The sequence below is a fragment of the Heterostelium album genome (assembly GCF_000004825.1).
Source record: "Heterostelium album PN500 unplaced genomic scaffold PPL_scaffold9, whole genome shotgun sequence".
NCBI lineage: Eukaryota > Evosea > Eumycetozoa > Acytosteliales > Acytosteliaceae > Heterostelium > Heterostelium album.
In genome coordinates, this window is record NW_008805071.1 from 2,165,371 (window position 1) to 2,184,560 (window position 19,190).

Sequence of the window (19,190 nt, forward strand, 5' to 3'; positions counted from 1 at the left end):
AATTTTTATTTAGTTTTTAAAATTATATAAATATAAATATTTCCAAAGTTTATTAGTATCATTGGAGCTATTGGTTGGTTTGATTTGCATTGTTATTATTATTTATCCGTAAGAGAATGTTCATGTTTGTTTGGTGCTTGATTTTCTTTTGGAGAAAATCAAAATTATACAAAAATTATTGATAGAAGAGACAGGTGTGTGAAACTGTTTGATAAGAATGATGATGGTATTGTATGGTGGTGAATATGTAGATAAATGTGATTGATTCGTTTCTATATCTCTTCATTCATAATTAAATCTTCATTATCATATTGATAGTGACAGACGATGGATTGGTCGTGATTAAATAAAGGTTGTTGTAATAGCGAAGCTGGAAGTTTTGGTAAAGATGAGGATGTTGTTGTAGTTTTTGAGGATGTTGTGGATTTTGGTTTGTTCAACAATGTTGATTTGACGGATGTTGTGGATGACGTTGTCTTTGTATTCTTCAATGGTGACGATGCCAATTGTTTCTTTCTAAGAAGATTATTGGCTGCGGCCGAGCTGGTGGAACCACCGGTGACAACCACTGGATTCGTTTGAATGGTGACTATCTTTTTCTTTACGACATGTCCATTCTCACTGATATTACCTCCAGCACTCATGCCATTCAGCTGATTGGAGATTGGCGAGAGTGGAGCACGTTTCTTTCCGATTCTCTCTACGAATGGCGACTGTACCATCGATGATTCCTCCGAGTGGCCATTGTTTCCGGTTTGCGAGGAAGTCGATTGTTGTGCTTGCAACTGTTGTTTCTTGATAAACAATGAACTGACGTTTCTTGGTGTCGATGGAGTGGTTGGACCGCCTACAACTCCCACTGTTTTGGAGGCGGCAGTCGAAGCAGCGCTAGATTTAACAGGTGTCTTGGCAACGGTATTAAGCTTCTTGGCGGCAGTACTATTGGCACCACCATTTCCAGCTCCATTTCCACCGAGCTTGTGTGAATCGTCGTTCAGTTTCGATTGCTTCTCTTTGTCTTTTCTCATTTTTTCGAGGTCACGCTTGATTCTGTCGTTGTCGGCTTGCTGATCCATCAGATCGAGATAGTCGAATCCATCGTAGGCAAACGGTTCACCGTGTGTCTTTTGCCACTCTACCAACTCCTTTCTCAGCTTCTCCTCGACGGCTGGCAACTTTTGAATGGCTTTTCTCAGTTTCTCCTCCTGAATGAATCTTCCACGATCAAACTTCTTCGAGAGCAATCGCTCTTTGTCACCGAGAACCGTCTGCTCGTATTCAATCTTTGAATTTCTAATCTCCTCACGCTTCTCGATCAGCGTAATCAACGGCTTTGAAATCTCGTAGACTTGACGCGCACGATCCTCCTCGGCTTCCAACAACTCCAGGTGCTCCTCACTGCCATCGAGTGTATCCTCCACCAACTCATCGATTCTCTCCAACGGCCAATGAATAATAGAGTAAATCTCTACAATATTAGCTTTACATCTCTCTATCAACTCTGATAAACTTGCTCTTCTCAATTCTTCGACTCTATATAATTCTTCTTGACACTAAATATAATATTATAATTAATTTAGTTAGCTATTTCATTATATTAATAATAACTAAAAACTTACGGCTTCAACAACATCCATTCCTAAACCAGCTGTTTTAGCAAAGAATGATTCACGTTCATCTTCGGGTACTTCGAGTTTATCCCAGAGTATAGTGATCTTTTGTGCATATTCAGTGACCATCGCTTCGTTTTCTTTCTTGATGATTTGTAACTTGTCAATCTTTTGTGAGAGTACGGTGATCGTTGCCAAACACAGTGAAATAGGTGATGACTTTCCTTCGTTGGTATCGGACATCTTTACGATCGACAATTCAAATTCGGTATCTGGTGCAATTCTCAATTCTGTCCACAATTCGACGATTACCAAACATAATTGTTTAACTTTAATAAATGCTTCATTCTATAGAATTATAGTATTGTTTGGATATATTAATAAACATCAATCAATTAAAAACAATATTATTTTTTTATACATACACGTTGAACTTGTAATTTCTTTAATTTCTTTTGAAGTGAAGAAATCTTCTCCATTGAATAATCATTTCCATTGATGTCACTCTCATTCATATGCGATTGATTCAAGTCTTTCAATTCCAATTCCTTTGAGATATCTTCAATTGTTGCTTCTAGATCTTCAATGAGAGCAACTCTATCTTCTGTTCTCTATATATATATATATATGTTTAGTTAGTAAGGTTTTTAATATACTAATATCTATTAGTAGTTATTATTGATTAATAAATATACCTTTCTTAAAGTACTAAGTTGAGATTCAATATAAGAAGATCTCTGTAATAGATTCATATTGGCCAATGGTTTGTTGGTATCCTTTACAGTCTCACCCAACTCTGTGGACATTGAACAAATCGATTCCAATCCAGCCAAGATCTCTTTGATTACATCATCTTTATATTTCTCTTCTTTCTTTAAAAGATTGTTATAGAGATTTATGACTTGTTGTGATGCTCTATATTATATTATAAGATTGACGAGATTAAATATTAATAATCATTAGAAAGTTCATTACAATATTGATTTTTATTATAATACATACTGATCACATTGTTGTACTCTATAGTTATTTTCAACACCAAGTTCATCCCATACTTTGACAATCTTTTTCAATATATCTTTTACTCCGTCTTCAATTGTCATAATTATAATTATTTATTAATTTATTAACTAATCAACATCTAATTATGAAATAAACAACTAACTAATTATATTTGATAATAACTTTAAACAATTTACTAATTATTATTATTAAAACTTAAGTAAATATTTCAATATTACTTTTTTAAACTATTATTATTATTATTTTACTATTTTATTTATTTATTTTTTAAAAATCTTTAATTATTTTTAAAATCTTTATTATTTTGTAGATAATATAACATCAATAGTTGATCATCATTCCAACACATTTAATTATTAATAAAGGATTGCTTTGAGACAAAAAGGCGCCAAACCAAAAAAATTTGAATTTCTTTTTGCCGGTAAAAAAATTTAAACTTTTTTTAAAAAAAAAAATAGATTAAATAATTTAATTTAATTTATTGTTATTATTATAATAATAAAGAATAAAGAAAAATGAAGGTATATTGCTTTAAAATTGAATTGTATTTAATAAAGTAAAGTTATTAATAATATTTTATATAAATTTTATTGTTTTGTATTGTTTTGTTTGGTTCTGTGTTTGATTTGATCGGTTTGTTTAGATTGCAATTGAAGGTTGTTGTCATGGTGATATAGAGATTATTTATAATTCATTGTTGAATATTGAGAAACAGACCGGTGAAAAGATCGATTTTGTTGATTTGCTGTGGCGACTATGAAGCATTGAGAAATCTAAATGATCTACAATCGTTGGCGGTGCCAGAGAAGTTCAAGCATATGGGATCGTTTCATCATTATTACAGTGGTAGACTGGTTGCACCCATCTTAACGTTGGTCATCGGTGGCAATCACGAATCATCGAACTACTTTAGCGAGTTGCCAAACGGTGGTTGGCTATGTCCGAACATCTACTACATGGGACGCTCCGGAGTAGTCCAATTCGGTGGACTAAGAATCGGTGCACTCTCTGGTATCTACAAGCCACACGACTACCAAAAAGGTCACTACGAGCAACTACCGCTAAACGACAGTACAATGCGATCGATCTATCATACTCGTGAGTTGGATGTCTTCAAATTGCTTGCTTTGAATAGCGGTGGTAACAATGCTAATGGTGAGGCGAGGCAGAAAGAGAAGAATAGACTTGATATTGTATTCTCTCACGATTGGCCACAAGGTATTGTTAACTATGGTGATAAGAACAAGTTGTATCAAGTGAAGAATCATCTGGCGCAGGATGGTGACGATCTTGGTTCGCCAGCGGGAATGTTGGTGCTTAGGGAGTTGAAACCTAGATACTGGTTCTCGGCACATCTACACGTTAAGTATGCTGCTATATATCCACACCCTGACAATACGACTACCAAGTTTTTAGCATTGGATAAAGTATTGCCGAATAGAGATTTCCTACAGATATTGGATTTTGAAGTACAACCTAATCGTCAACAACAACAACCACAACAAGAGCAGCAACAACAACAACAACAGAATCAACAATTAAAACTTCAATATGATGTAGAATGGTTATCTATTTTATATAATACCAAATCTATAACAGATAATCATAAGAATCACTATAATACACCACTTTCAAGAGATCTATTTAAAAAGTAAGTTACAACAATTTTTAAATACCTCTAACATTACAATTTCTAACATATATTTGTTAAATATGCTAATAGTTTATATACAGATGAAGATTTAAAGAATATTGACAATAGATTTATTGAAATCAATAAGTTAAGACAATCAATAGATGATAAAAATCATGATAATAGTGAAAATAATGAAAGTGTAGAGAATATAAGTAATCATCATTTAGAGATACCATTTAATTTCATTGAAAATACACATGCATATGATCCTTCGAATCCAAATAGAATGGATTTAAACTTTATCTATCCATCAAGTATGTATTAAGAATCATTTGGTTATTTATTTTAATCAATTCACATTAATCTAATCAATCTTATCAAAAATAGCATATGAGAATCCACAAAACATTGTATTAAATAATCTATTGGATGTAGTTTGCAGTAAAGAATCGATTCCTATTAACATTGATACTCTTACCAAATTGGATACAGAAACCTATCGAAAAGATTTACAAGATCACACAACTCCTAATCAACAACAACAATCTTTTAATAATAATAATAATAATGAAACAACTACCACAACAAATGAAGAAGAACAAGCAAATCAACAAGTGGCAAAGATACAAAAAACAGGATTGAATGAAAATTTAAAGATTTATAAAGATCAGTCCGAAATTGATATAGACAACTTTGAAAATGAATAAAGAATGTTAATTGTTAGATATATTTATTAAAAATCTATTTATTGATAAAATATGTTTGCACATGATGATCTGTCAGATTGATCATTCTGAAGAATAGATTCCCATTTGTTGTTTCCAAGAGAGAACACGAAATTTCTATCTTTTCCTTGTACCGAGTAGATATAACTTTGACCATCATTTGATTTAAGGAAGATAAGATTATAGTCATTATTTATGTTGATTTTACTATTGTCTAATGATTTGATTTCATTGGTTTCAATATTGATTCGTTGTAACTCTGTTTTTGAATATATATATATATTGCCATTGCCATCGGTACAGGCTGCTGATGGATAAGAGATTTTTGATACTTCGATTGGTAGTTCAATTGTTTTTTTGGTATGTATGTCAAACTTTAAAATCTTTTTAGTAAATGGAGCGAAACTATAGATATAATCTTTGTAGAGGAATGTGGGATGATGATAATTTGTATCGATTTCGATTGTTGAGTATCTTTCGAATGTTGAATCGTGGATGTTGTATCTGTAGATAACGGGTTTTGGTTTGCCATTTCCATCGAATAAATAGATATGATCTTGACCATCATAGCAAGCTGATAAATATTGGCATGGATCAACACCTTTCATTTCATTGATAACTACTGTTTTGGTGTTGATTGAATACCTGATGAATTTGTTGCAGCTTGCTGTATTACCACCAAATAGATAGATAAAGTCACCAGCTTTGACAATTGAGTTGAATGCTGTTGAATATCGGTTCATTTCCATACCTAAATCTATATCTTGTTGTTCAAAATAAATGTTGTTTCGATCTGTAATATTGATGATTGATATCTTATTCTTTCTATCAGTTGAGAATATATATGATTGTTTGTTTTGATTTTGTTGGGATGGATTTGATATTAATTTGAATGATGATTGGATTTGATTCTTGATTTGATTGATTTGTTCATTATTGATGATTAATTGATATTGTTGTGATTTCGATTGTTGATTGTCATGATGATTATTGATTTTAATTGATTTATTGTGTTCAAGTAATAAATTTAAAAGTGAATGATTATCGATCATTGACTTGTTGGATTTATCCAAATAGAACAATGTATTGTTGTTTGATGAAATGAATTCATTGTGATCTGTTGATTGTGAAATCGATCGAATTATTGTTGTTATTTGGTAGTTATCTGTTGTATCTGCTGTTGATATAGTTTCTGATTGTGAATCTGATCGGTTGGTGATATTAATATGATTATTAATTGAATTCAATGATTTCACGATTTTGATTTGTTTATCGATTTGTTGTTCTAATTGTTCTTTATTGTCGATGATTGGTTTCTTTAATCTATGTTCTTCAACAACAAGGAATTCATGTAACTCTTTGAATTTACTTTCGATCTCTTGCTCTGTTTGTTGTAATTGTTCATATTCAGCAACTTTTAATTTCAAAGAATCGAATGTCGTTTTAATACTCGTTTGAATATCATTCATTCCTCTAACACTATTATTACTTTTGTTATTTATTTCATTGTCATCTGTATAAATGTTTGAATGATCCTCTTTGTTGTTATTCTTATTTGATTTAATATTTTCAATATGATCGTATGAATGACCTGTATGTTTTGGTGAACAGAGAGTGCACATCAAAACATTACAATCAAAACATATAAACTTGAGACTTTTGTTATGTACTCCACAAATATTATTACTACTATTCATTTTATAGTTATTTTATAAAATATTTTCAACAACTAAAAGAATATTATAAAAAAAAAGTATAAGAAAAAAAAAAGTGATATTTTAAGTTTAAAAAAATGAACTAAAAAAAATTAAAATTAAAAAATTATTGTGACTTATGTTCGGCAAAGAATAAATATCTTGCTTGCTCAGACTATCAATCCTTGTTGAAATAAACCGTTTACACCTGTCTGAGGGAGGGAGACGAAAACTACTATCGCCTACACCTACAATATATTGAAGAATTGAATTAATTTAATATAATTATGAGATTAGATTTTAAAAGGAAATCCTTAAAACAAACAAAAAATTATATTAAATATAAATTATTCGACTGTTTTATTTAGTTCAATATAAGAATAATTTATTTTTATTCTTATATTAATATATAAATAAATAAAAATTATATATTAGATATAACAAAAAAAAAAAAAATAGTTCCAAAAAAAATGTCAGAACAAATTTAAATCTTAAACATTTACAAAAACGAACGAAGATGTCTGAAACAGTCAATACTACAACTACATCTACTACGAGTACGAACTCAACAGTTGATGTCGAAAAAGTTGAATTACAAAATGATAATAGTAATAATGAAAACAATATAGATACAACTAATAATAATAATAATGCCGATGAAGAACAGAAACCTCTTTCGAAAGGTCAAATGAAGAGAAAGATCAAAGAAGAACGATGGAATCAAGTCAAGGATCAACGTAAAGAGTATCTAAAGCAGAAGAAGAAAGAGATTAAGAAGAGAAAGCATCAAGAGATGTCTAGAGAACAAAAGTTGGAGAAGAAGCTAAAGAAACAAAAGAAGCAACGTGATCCGTCCACCATTGAATACAGCGGCAATGTAGTGCTCGACATGGAGATGTCAGACCTTATGAACGAGAAGGAGATGCGTAGCACTGTCAACCAGGTCTGCTACCTCTACGGTGCCAACACCAAGTCCGAGCATCCACTTAAGATTGCAATCACCGGTTACAAAGGAAAGATACGTGATATGATGGAAGCAATGAATGGTGTACCCAATTGGAAATCAGTTAGTAAACATGAACAAACATATATGGATCTATTCAATAACCAAGTCGATGATGATGTTACTAAAGTAGTTAATGAAAACGAGAATAATAATAATAATAATAACGATAATAATGATAACGAGAATAATGATAATAATAATAATAACAACAATAATAATAATAGTGTTAAGAAATTAAGTAAAGATCAATTAGTATATTTAACAGCAGAATCACCGAATATTCTTCAAAAGATTGACCCAACGAAACACTATATTATTGGATCGTTCGTTGACCATAACAAACTCAAGGGTTATACCTATAAGAAAGCTACGGAACAAGGTATCGCCACTGCCCAACTACCGATTGCAGAGTATATTCAATTATCATCTAGAAAGGTGTTGGCTATTAATCATGGTAAATATTATATCTATCTTTATCACTTTAATAATCAACCCTAACTCTAACATGTATATTTATATATTTTAGTTTTTGAAATTCTTTTACAGTTTGCACATAACAACGATTGGAAAGAATCATTTGAGAAAGTAATACCATCAAGAAAACAAACCAAAGATGAAGATGAAGACGAGTATATACAAAGTGAATTGAACAACAAAAATAATAACAATAATAACAACAATGAAAAACAACAAGAAGAGGATGTTGCGACAACATCGACAACCTCGACAGCATCGACAACCTCGACAACATCGACAACAACAACACAACAAATTGAAGAAACAACCACAAAACAATAAAAAAACAAGATTATTTTTTAAATCAAATCTATGCAACTGGGGTATTAATATACACTATGATTTACCATTTTCAAACGATAATTCAAAAAAGCTTAAAAAACAATAATGATGGCTCAGAACCCAGGGTTTTTTTCTTTTGGTTTTGGAACGATAAAAAATTATAAAAAAAGTGTAAAATTATAAAACAATGTTTACTTTTTATTCATTTTAAAACAATTTCTACCTATTAATACCTTAAAATTCAATTGTTGTTTGATCATTTAAACCATTGTAACTGTTACGTAGATGAAACAGCTCAACAAACGTGTGTATAAACCAAAGTAAAAAAGATATTTCAATTCATCAGAAACTTTAATGCCATTTTTGGTTTCGATTTCTTTAAAGTATCTTGTTTTCTTATATGAATATAACCCCAGTATTTTAATTACTTCCAAAAAAAAAAAACTCGGCACTGATTATAAAATTTTAAGTGATCTTTTATATAATAAATAAAAAAATATCACCACTACCCCCAATTCGCAATTTTCTTCCGAATTCGGAAAGATATATTTTACTCATTGATATTAAATTTCATTCATTATTAAACCTCTCTACTACTTTTTTTTTTTTTTTTTTTAATATAAAATCAAACAAAGGTTTTTTGTTATTTATTTTTAAAAATCTTTAGTTGTAATACAATATATTTTATAACTAGTTATTAAAGTAAGTGTTGTTATATATATTTTTTATACCACCCAATAATAAAAATAAAAATATAAAAAAAAACACACAATTCATGCCGATGTTTAAGTATTACTTATTAGATTTGGGTTGATATACTTGACAGGAAAGAATGAGAGTGTGGTTAGTTTTAAAATGAATAAATATAGTAATTCATATTTAAAAAAAAAAACTATTTTATTATTATTTTCAATAATATTATTTTCAACATTTAATAGCAATAATAATAGTATTGCAATATTGTATTGTTAATACTACCACCACATAGATAGATCTTTATATTAATCAATTTAATTAATATCTATTAAAATAGTAGTAGTAGTTCACAGTTTAGGTTACATTCTTTGTTGGTCAATCATTGTACTGTCTAATGAGATTGTAAATCGAAAATGTCGACATCAAAAACAGTATTGGATATAGAGTTTCCAAATTATATATCTGCAGCACTACCTTATTTCATTATATTCTTTGTTTTGGAGCAATTGTTTGCGCTAATCATTAAGAAAAAAGATGATTTCCTATTAAAAGATTCATTTTCAAGGTAAAAAACTTTTATATCTATCCTCCACTTTTTAGTACCATTTTTTTTTAACATTTTTAACATTTTAAAAGTTTATCAACAGGTTTAACTACGATTATATATGAAAAGATAGTTCCAATAACACTTTTGAAGTCTATCGAATTCATTGTCGTCATTTACATCTGGATTCACTACAGAATCGTTGATATCCCAGAGGATTCAAAGCTTGCATCCGTAGCTACTTTCCTTTTAATTGATTTCGGATACTATTGGTTCCATAGATTAGCTCATGAAGTTAATTGTAAGTTACATCAATCAGTTAAATCCATCTAAATAAGAAAGAAATTCGATGTTAACAATGTAAATCTATTCTTATTTATTTTATAGATATGTGGGCAACTCATGTTACACATCATTCAAGTGAGAAATATGTATGTATAATTAAATAATTATTATGATCATAATTCAAACTAATTTTATTGTTTTATTTCTATATAATTAATCTATAGAATTTGACAACTGCTTTGAGACAAAGTGTTTTCCAAATCTATACAAGTTGGATGTTCTATATTCCATTGGGATTCTTCATTCCACCACAAATGTTTTTCTTCCACAAGCAATTCAATACTATCTACCAATTCTGGATTCATACTAAATATATTGGAAAGCTTGGTCCTCTCGAATGGATCATCAATACTCCATCTCACCACAGAGTTCACCACGGAAGAAATCCTAAATACATCGATAAGAACTATGCTGGGTATGTTTAAATTTAAAATGAACATACCAAACAAACATAATAATCAAATTTATATTAACATTTTAATAATCAAAATTAAAGTACTTTAATTATTTGGGATAGATTGTTCGGTACTTTCCAAGAGGAGGAAGAAGAAGTATTCTTTGGTTTGGTACATTCACTCGGAAGTTCCGATCCAACATGGTGTCAGATTCATCATTGGTATGATATGTACAAGAGAACCAAGCATTATCCGAAGCTCACCGATAAGATCAAGGTGTATCTCTGTGGACCAGGATGGAGACCTGGCATCCCAAGAATGGGACTTATCACTGATATTCCAATGCCACACAAAGGTGATATTGCCGAGCGTATCGGTGAAGGTTTAACAGTACTACTGAACACCTATATTATCTCTCACTTTATGTTGATTTCCATCTTTTCGATTGTGTGCCTCTCTGTATACGAAGATGAATTGGGTCCAACCAGAATCACCTGTACCATGGCTTACCTATATCTAAGTTTAACAACTTTTGGTGCCATTTTCGATAAGAAACGGTAATTATCTTTATTTATACCAAATTAACAAATTGAATAGCAAACAAAAACTAACAAACTTATCTTATATTAGTTATGCTATGACATTAGAGTTGATTAGATTGGTATTATTTATTGCTTTTACATGGGATGCATTGAACTCAACCGTTCAATACATTAGATTATTCTACTTTGTATCTTCTGCATGGGTAATTGCCAACCATTTCAGTGGATTATCATTTAAATCTAAACTAAAATAGATTGTTATTGATAAAACTATTTTTATTTAACTTTGTAAATTTATTAGAATAAAAAAAAAAAAAACAAAGTAACAATTTTATTTATATTAATTAAACGTTTGACTTGTCTTGATCAAGATGCTTCAAGTATTGGTTCTTTCTTCTTTTCTTTTGGTGATGATTCATTGAGTGATAGATTCTCTAGTTGTTCCAACTCTTTTTCTAACTCTATATCTTCTTGTGATTTTACTGGTGGTGTCTTTGATGTTGTTGTCGTTGTTGTTGTTGTTGGATTCTCTGTCGTAGGTGTCTTGTTTTGTTGTTGTTGTTTTAATTTTTGTTCTTCTTCCAATTTCTCTAGTTCACGCTCCAACTCTGCATCTTCCTCTGGGTTTGATTCTGGTGCGTTTGCTGCCATTCCTGTTGTGATTGCTTCTTCTATTTCCTTTTGGTTGAGCATAACATCGGCAAAGTCGTCCATTACCTTATCGACTTGATCGACCGACATCTTCTCATTGACCTTCTTCAAGGTGGATACACCGACGCACAGCGTATCCATTACCTGTTGATTGGAATGCGCCGATTCAATGCTTGCCAATAGTTCATGTATGTTATTCGATGCCTGTTGTCGCTTTGCTAGAATCGACTCCAATGTCTTCTTTCTCTTCAGCTGTGTCAATGAAAGATCCCTCTGTTTCGCTCTGACATATGTTCTTATCTGTTCGCTACAGGCATCGATATCATTCTTTAACTTTTCTTCCTGAGCAATCAACTTCTCATAGGTATTATTCAACTCTAGCACACCCAAATCTGTATCCAAAACCACTACTTTCTCTCCTTCATTTGCAAACTTTACACCCTATTTTAAAATATAATAGTTTAGTTAACAACAACAACAACAATTATAAGAAGTTATTCGAGAGAACTTGTAAGTGTTCAAAACTAACAAACAAACAAACAAACATACCTTGGTTTCATTATTATGTACAATTAATTTTGCTTTACCTTCTTTATCTAGGATATGAAGTAGTAGAGCAAGTTCCTCTTTGGTTATCAACCAATCGGCAATCTCTTTCTCGACGTTCGAGAGTGATACTATATTGTCTATTGTCGATTGTATTCTATCGAGTTGAATTTGATACAGTTCTTCTGCTTTGATGTTTGCTGCAGCCGGACAAACCAGTTTTCTCTCGAGAACAGCCTTACTGTTGTCTGTCTTTCTAGGTGAGTTCATACTGCTCGGATAAACCTTTGATACTGACCACTGGAATGTAGGTACTGCAACTCTATTCCACAACCAACTGGACCAACCCATCTGTGTAGTGAATTTACTTAACAATTCAATATCATTACCTCTTTCAATTTCATCCTAATGTGGATGTTATATTATTAATAACTAACTATATAGACAACTAACAAACATTAATTCAATATAGATTTATCTATATAGTACTTACGATGATGTTCATTAAAGAAATAGGAGTGATACCACCTTCCACAGTGAATATCTCTTTCAGTTGTTGTGGAGTGAATATCAGTAGATTGCATTCGTCTATCACTCTTCTAATAGATTTCGACCAAAAGTTTAATATATTATCGTAACGCTCTGGGTTCTGTTGTCTGGAGGCTGGCAATCTACTCAGTAGAATCTTTCTGCTTTCATGTTCTTCATCCAACTCTTTTATATTTGAGACAAGTTCTCTTATTTTTTTAATTTATTTTGATATATACTACTACTACTATTATTAATATTATTGCTATTTATCTTTGTAGGACTAATATTATTATTTTTATTCATTCTTTACAAGTAATAATAAATATATATTTAAAAAACAAATTAATAGTTTTTTTTATTTTCAAAAAAATTTTTTTAATTTTTTTAATTTTTATTAATAATAATAAATCCAAGTTATAATAATAATTATATTGTCTTTTATACTCGTCCAAGTTTGAAGATCAAAAAAATTCAAAAGAGTTATAAATTATTAAAATAAAATTGTAATCTTTTTATTGATTAATTAAAAAATGAACAGTTGCATTTAATATGTATAAAATTGGAAGTTGTTGATGCTTGTGAAGTTGATTGTTTTGTTTATGTATAATTTTGTCATGACTGAATGATTCTGTTTGAAAAGAAATAGGATCGAAGAAATGTTAAAACCTTTATAATTTTTAAAATCTATTTGTTTTTTTTACATACTTAAGCATTAATTGATAGAGTTGTTAAATCAAAAAGAGAAAAATTACAAAGGGAAGAAGAGATAAATAGTATTAAAAAAATGAAGAGATAAATCATTTTAAAACCAAGATCTCTTCCCTTTGTAATTTTTCTCTTTTCTTTGTTTTTTCTTTCTCTTTGATTACTTTATTTCTCCTTTATCTCTTTATTTTTTGTAAACCTAAAGATATCATGATTATGCTTTTTTTCCAATACAGTAAAATAAAGAAACCAATTAAAACTACATTTGATAACATGAATATTTTAATTAAACTTCTACATCAACAACTTCAACTACTAATACATCACAAAAGAGACTTGGTAAAGATGAATATAATAAATTGTGGAAGAGTCTCAGTAGTGATGATTAAAATAATTTGGCCTTGAATTTTAAAAAAATAATTTAAACAATTTTAAATTTATTTTCTATCATCCATCATTTCAATTTCAAAATAAATCACTTATCTCTATGAAAAATATTAACTAAAATAAATATTGAAAAACTAGGAGGTATAACCAAAAAAAAAAAACAAAAGTTACAGTTGAATTAGTAAAATATACATATAATATATTATTTATTATCCCTTGAAGGGAGATGGTTGATCAAAATGCTTGGGTGATGGTGGTGGTATTGGAGAGCTAGGCCTTGAGTTTCTTGGTGATTCGCATGGTGAGCTTGGTCTAGAGGAACGAGGCGATCTTGGGGATAGCGAAAATGCGTAGTTGGAAAATGCCATGATTGGATTGAAATTGGAGATTGAAAGTTTGTCGGGTGTGGTTGGTGATGTGATGATCGATGGTGTAAATCTTGGCGAACTAATAGGGGTGTTATCAACAGAGTGATAGAGCGAGGTGATGTGTTGTGGCGATAGATTCGATGCCGATATATTAAAGTCCAGAGGTGGTACTTTGCCAGGAGATGTCATTATCGCTGGCGATGAAGTATTGGCTGGATCGCCTTTCTTTCCGAGACGTGGACTGTCGGAATCACGATCACGATGACGTCTGTGTTTGCCAGACTTGGACGACTTCTTTGTTGGTGATGGGTTACTAGTAGAGCTACTACTGTTATTTCCAATAGAACTACTACTATTATTATTGTTGTTGCTACTACTTGCAAGTTCTGCCAAATCAGAGTTGGAAGTTGAGGTGGTGAGTTGTCGTTCTCTGTCTTGTCGCTTTGATATTTTTCTGAGATGTCGCTTCTCGATTGCCACTGATTTCTCGTACAACTCTGTCTCGCTGAGAACTGTAGAGTTCAAAAGAATGTCTTGAATGAATGAAACCGGTTCAAAACAATAGGGAGCAAGTTTGTAGGTTAAAAACTTGTTGACTGAACTGGCTTCCAGACGTTTCTTGACGAAATTGAGTAGGGTGTTGTTGAACGATGGGTTACCTTCGTCCATAAACGTCAAATCCATTAGATAGAGTCCAACGAATGGAATGACCGGTCCTTTTGCTTCGGCCAGCACAATTCTATAGAGCTTGAAGTTTCCTTCCATATTTACAAACTTTTCCATTTCATCGAATTGCTCGCGTCTACGTGATGACAGTGCCCCCCACGTTCCCTTGAGACGGCTAACCGAACTACTGCTCAGACCACTGACAATCTGGAAGACTCCATTGAAATTATTCATTTCATAGCAGAGTCTGGCAACGTCCAAAAAGAATTTCAATTTCTTCAGACGGTATTTCGATGATTTCTCAATGACAATCTCTGAGGATATCCATTTCGAACCGTTGTTGAATACGTTGATCATGTTCATTACGTTTGGACAGATCTCCAGGTTGTTTGCATGTTGGCTACTCCATTTCTTTGATAGCAGTTCCTTTGCTGATATTCTAGAGAGTAGAGTCTGATCGATCAATGCCATCTGACGCGCCACTTCAATCGGTGAGAGATCCAACAGCGTAAAGCCAGCTCCATCCAACGGTTTGAGTGGTAATATTGGTTTCGGTGCGTTCGAAGCAAACTTTATCAACTCTTCCATGTCATCTCTATTCTTCTTTTTCGTCTCATTGAATATCGCAATTAATCGTCTCGCCGATGTCTCCTTCTCAAACATCAGTGTGTTTGTGAGGAAACTGTTGAAATTCTGTAGTAGCTTGGGATTTACCTCAAAGTCATTGAGATGATTCTTTATCCAATATCCCATCATTTCGATAACCTTTTCTTGAATACGTGGTTTCACAGTCTTTCTAAACATTGCCAGCTCGGTTGCGCTCGCATGGATAGGCGGTTCCACATGATATCGGACACAGAGCAATTGGAACAGCTCTGTCGGCGACAAAAACGATGAGTAAGTCGCAAAAAATATCTTTGGAAAAGCGGCTTCCGTGTAGGTAGTATAGGTAAGATGTTCAACCAACTTGGCAATGGTGGCATATTTGATGATTGGCAAAGATCCTATTGTACCCGCATCCGGAGTATAATAGATAATATTACCATCGTGGTCAGGCTCATCGAATCCGAAAATCGAACCAAAACGTCCACCCGATGTCATTCCACCTATCGATCGCTTTCCACTGCCAGTCGATAGCAACAGTAGTACTTTCGAAACCAACATGTACCATATCTTCCTGCAACGTCGCGACCTGTACCATCGTTGAATCGTGACGGCTGCACGATGCATCTCTGCACTCTTGCTTGCGTAGGACAAGCTCTTCTCGAGATCGCGCTTCTCCATTAACGCCATAACAACGTTTCTAAATCTATATTGTTTCTTCCAAGCTCTGTAGTGTCGTTGAATGACACGCGCACATATCTCACGACGATGCAACAGCTCCAAGTGCAGCTGCTTGACAACACCCACCACGTCACTCTGCAACAGCCGTGGAGGCACTGGATTACCCGTTAAATTGAGTGAGTCTAGATATTTCAAAAGTGACAACTCACATGGGATGTTGGTGAGTCTGTTGTGGTGGAGGAGTAGGTGATTCAGTTGTTGGAGATATTTGATTTCCACAGGGAGTTTCTCGATTTCGTTGTATTGTAAATAGAGTTTTCTAAGATTCTTTAGTTTCTGTATTGATGCTGGTATTTCCACCAATCTGTTGTTTGAGAAGCTGAGTTCGGTTAGTGATTTACAGTGGACAAGTGACTCTGGGAATACAGTGAAACTGTTGTCCCAGAGCGAGAGATTCGTCAGATTCTCCAGCGAGCCAAAAGAGTTGGGTAGTGCCGCCAGCCGGTTGCTACGAAGATTCAGGTTGACCAGAGTCTTTAGCCGGCCAAATGAATCGGGCAGTGCAGTCAGCCGATTGCTAAACAACGAGAGTGTAGTGAGTGCCGTCAGATTGACAAAGTCGGCAAAGATATATTCGATTTCGTTGTTGCTGGCATTCAGAGTTTTCAGTGCGTTCAGTCCCGAGAGCGAACCGGGCAGAGCAGTCAGCTGATTGTGCTCGAGTGACAGCGTTCGCAGTGATGTCAGTCCACCCAAATCGGGTGGGATCTCTTTCAGACAGTTACGCGACAGTGAGAGATCGCTTATTTTCTTTAACTCAAAGAACACCTTGTTGATCTTTGTGATCTGATTGCCGTCCACCTGGAAATCCTCGAGATCGGAAAGCAATCCGATTTCATCGACCACCACCGACAGCCTGTTATTGACGATCCAAAATATCTTGAGTGATCGCAGCTTATAGATATCGGGTGGTATCTCCTTTATCAGATTGTCATTCAGATTCAACTTTGTAATATAATTAAAGTTGGTGCATATAACCATTGGCAAATGTTTAAGATTGGTTTCCTTCAAATTGATATCTTTCGAATGATTCTTTTGTGCTTCTTCAAGCAATTTCGATACTTTTGATCCCTATCATTATCAAATAAATAATCAAATTATTAATTTATCTAAATCTAAATATATAAATCTTTTTTTTTTTGTTCAATTTACCATTTTTTATATATATTTAATATGTTTGATTTTTTTTTTTAAATTTGGTTTGGTGGTGTCAGATGAAGTGAAGTGAGGTGATATGATAGTGTGATTTATGATTTAATACTATAAACTATAATTCTAAAAATATATATTCTATTTATAATTATAATAAAAGTTATAAACAAAAAAACAACTAACTTTTAGATTTGATATTATTGAACTAGTTTGTTTATTTATTGTTGTTATTGTTGATTGATTGATCACTTGTTTAATGTGTTAGAACAGGTTGTTTATTGTTAATGATACTACTTACTAGTAGTATAGTCGAGGGGTGTAGGTGTGTGTGTTAGTTTTGATTATTTTTATGTTGAGAAGCACAACAATTAATTTATTTTTTATTTATTAATTACTGTTATTATTATTACTGTTAGTTAATGGTATGAATGAAAAGTCAACTTTATATATAAAAATAAATTTGTATATCTTTGGTGTGTGTATGAATAGATAAATGAGTGATGGTTTGTTTTTATATATGATGATGTGTGTATTCACACAATTCATCCAGTTTGTACTGACACCGTAAAATTAAATAAATAATTAAAAAAAAAATGGATAAATGAATGAATGGTTAATTGAATGATTTTTTAATAAAGATTAGTTTTTTTTAGCCATCAAAAAATCTGTTTGGGAATTGTTTTTATTTTTTGATGGCTGCAAAAAAACAATCAATTCGTTTTTTGAAAAAACAACACTTTTTTTTGTTTTCATTTAAATTCGGATTATGTAACAGTCAAATTTGTTGAAAATGAACTTTCTTTATTTTCGTAATACCTTTAATAACGACACTCAACGGTTATGATCATACCAGACGAATATGATCGATTGAGTGCATCTTTAACTTTACGAAGAACATTTAATCTCTCATTGTTAGTTTGTTGTTGTTCAGAGTTGGGTCTGATTGGTTGACAGGTCGGACTGACAAGCACAGCCGATACAGTTGAGGCACCATTGACATTGTTGATCTGAGCTTGTAGATTGGCATAGCCACTTCCGGTGAATCCCTGATTATCGATCCTAATTGGTCGGCCTCCAGCGACACTACGCGTCATATCAGTCAATCTGTTTCTAAAGATATCGGCAAATTGCAAAATTGCAGCTTCATTTGATACACCTAAAATAAATAAATAACAACCACAATAACAATAACAACAATTATCATTAATATTGAACACTCCATTCCATTCCATTAAAGAATAAGCATCTAAATACCTCTACTTTGTGGGAATGTTCCTCTATTACGTATAGGACCACTATCTACAAGATTGATTTGTAATGGTCCTTTTTTGGGTGGTTGTGTAGCTGCTTCAGCTTGCTCGGCTTCTTCAGCAGAGTGAACAACGGCGATAAATACTATTAAAATTAATGTTAATACTGTAGAAAATTTCATTCTTTACTAAATAAAATCAATTGATATTAAGATCATCTTTTTCAAATCCTTTTATAGAGAGATGACCATGTTCGGTTTATTTTTTTCTTGAATAACTTTGAATTGGAAACAATTTTACAAAAATTAAAGTTATAAATAAATAATACTTTAATAATAATTTATTTGTGTTTTTGATTTCAAATAATTATTTTTTCAAAAATTTATTAATACATTTTTTGTTTTTTTTTAATAATATAAAATCAATCTATACAATAATATCTATAAGTTCTGGAGGGTAGAATATGAATACAAACAATATTAAAAATTGTAAGTATTTTTAGTTTTATAAACGATTAAAAATTAGAGACAAGTTATAACTTGTAAATAAATGTTGTTGTAATTAGATTCATCTTTA

General features: G+C 31.9%; 7 protein-coding genes across 7 annotated transcripts; 3 read left to right on the plus strand and 4 right to left on the minus strand.

The window, feature by feature from the left end:
• Nucleotides 1-272: 272 nt before the first annotated feature.
• Nucleotides 273-2,713, minus strand: PPL_09364 (uncharacterized protein; the record flags this gene model as incomplete). The annotated part of the gene is made up of 5 exons (XM_020580159.1): nucleotides 273-1,553; nucleotides 1,620-1,958; nucleotides 2,036-2,221; nucleotides 2,306-2,525; nucleotides 2,613-2,713. 5 exons carry the CDS (start codon nucleotides 2,711-2,713, stop codon nucleotides 273-275), a joined length of 2,127 nt encoding a protein of 708 aa, XP_020429992.1.
• A 435-nt stretch (nucleotides 2,714-3,148) lies between these two features.
• PPL_09365 (lariat debranching enzyme) lies at nucleotides 3,149-4,956 on the plus strand (the record flags this gene model as incomplete). Its single annotated transcript, XM_020580160.1, has 5 exons — nucleotides 3,149-3,177; nucleotides 3,478-4,284; nucleotides 4,357-4,583; nucleotides 4,657-4,886; nucleotides 4,936-4,956. 5 exons carry the CDS (start codon nucleotides 3,149-3,151, stop codon nucleotides 4,954-4,956), a joined length of 1,314 nt encoding a protein of 437 aa, XP_020429993.1.
• A 58-nt stretch (nucleotides 4,957-5,014) lies between these two features.
• On the minus strand, nucleotides 5,015-6,691 carry PPL_09366 (uncharacterized protein; the record flags this gene model as incomplete). Its single annotated transcript, XM_020580161.1, has 1 exon — nucleotides 5,015-6,691. One exon carries the CDS (start codon nucleotides 6,689-6,691, stop codon nucleotides 5,015-5,017), a length of 1,677 nt encoding a protein of 558 aa, XP_020429994.1.
• Nucleotides 6,692-7,205: 514 nt separating this feature from the next.
• On the plus strand, nucleotides 7,206-8,492 carry PPL_09367 (Putative RNaseIII; the record flags this gene model as incomplete). Its single annotated transcript, XM_020580162.1, has 2 exons — nucleotides 7,206-8,148; nucleotides 8,221-8,492. The coding sequence occupies 2 exons, from the start codon at nucleotides 7,206-7,208 to the stop codon at nucleotides 8,490-8,492; spliced, it is 1,215 nt and encodes a 404-aa protein (XP_020429995.1).
• Nucleotides 8,493-9,601: 1,109 nt separating this feature from the next.
• PPL_09368 (sterol desaturase family protein) lies at nucleotides 9,602-11,268 on the plus strand (the record flags this gene model as incomplete). The annotated part of the gene is made up of 6 exons (XM_020580163.1): nucleotides 9,602-9,753; nucleotides 9,825-10,033; nucleotides 10,120-10,163; nucleotides 10,401-10,492; nucleotides 10,574-11,029; nucleotides 11,103-11,268. 6 exons carry the CDS (start codon nucleotides 9,602-9,604, stop codon nucleotides 11,266-11,268), a joined length of 1,119 nt encoding a protein of 372 aa, XP_020429996.1.
• A 112-nt stretch (nucleotides 11,269-11,380) lies between these two features.
• On the minus strand, nucleotides 11,381-13,045 carry PPL_09369 (SNF7 family protein; the record flags this gene model as incomplete). The annotated part of the gene is made up of 4 exons (XM_020580164.1): nucleotides 11,381-12,106; nucleotides 12,215-12,616; nucleotides 12,705-12,925; nucleotides 12,979-13,045. The coding sequence occupies 4 exons, from the start codon at nucleotides 13,043-13,045 to the stop codon at nucleotides 11,381-11,383; spliced, it is 1,416 nt and encodes a 471-aa protein (XP_020429997.1).
• A 998-nt stretch (nucleotides 13,046-14,043) lies between these two features.
• gefAA (leucine-rich repeat-containing protein) lies at nucleotides 14,044-18,796 on the minus strand (the record flags this gene model as incomplete). Its single annotated transcript, XM_020580165.1, has 6 exons — nucleotides 14,044-14,949; nucleotides 15,073-15,519; nucleotides 15,583-16,334; nucleotides 17,760-17,804; nucleotides 18,215-18,520; nucleotides 18,619-18,796. 6 exons carry the CDS (start codon nucleotides 18,794-18,796, stop codon nucleotides 14,044-14,046), a joined length of 2,634 nt encoding a protein of 877 aa, XP_020429998.1.
• Nucleotides 18,797-19,190: the final 394 nt, after the last annotated feature.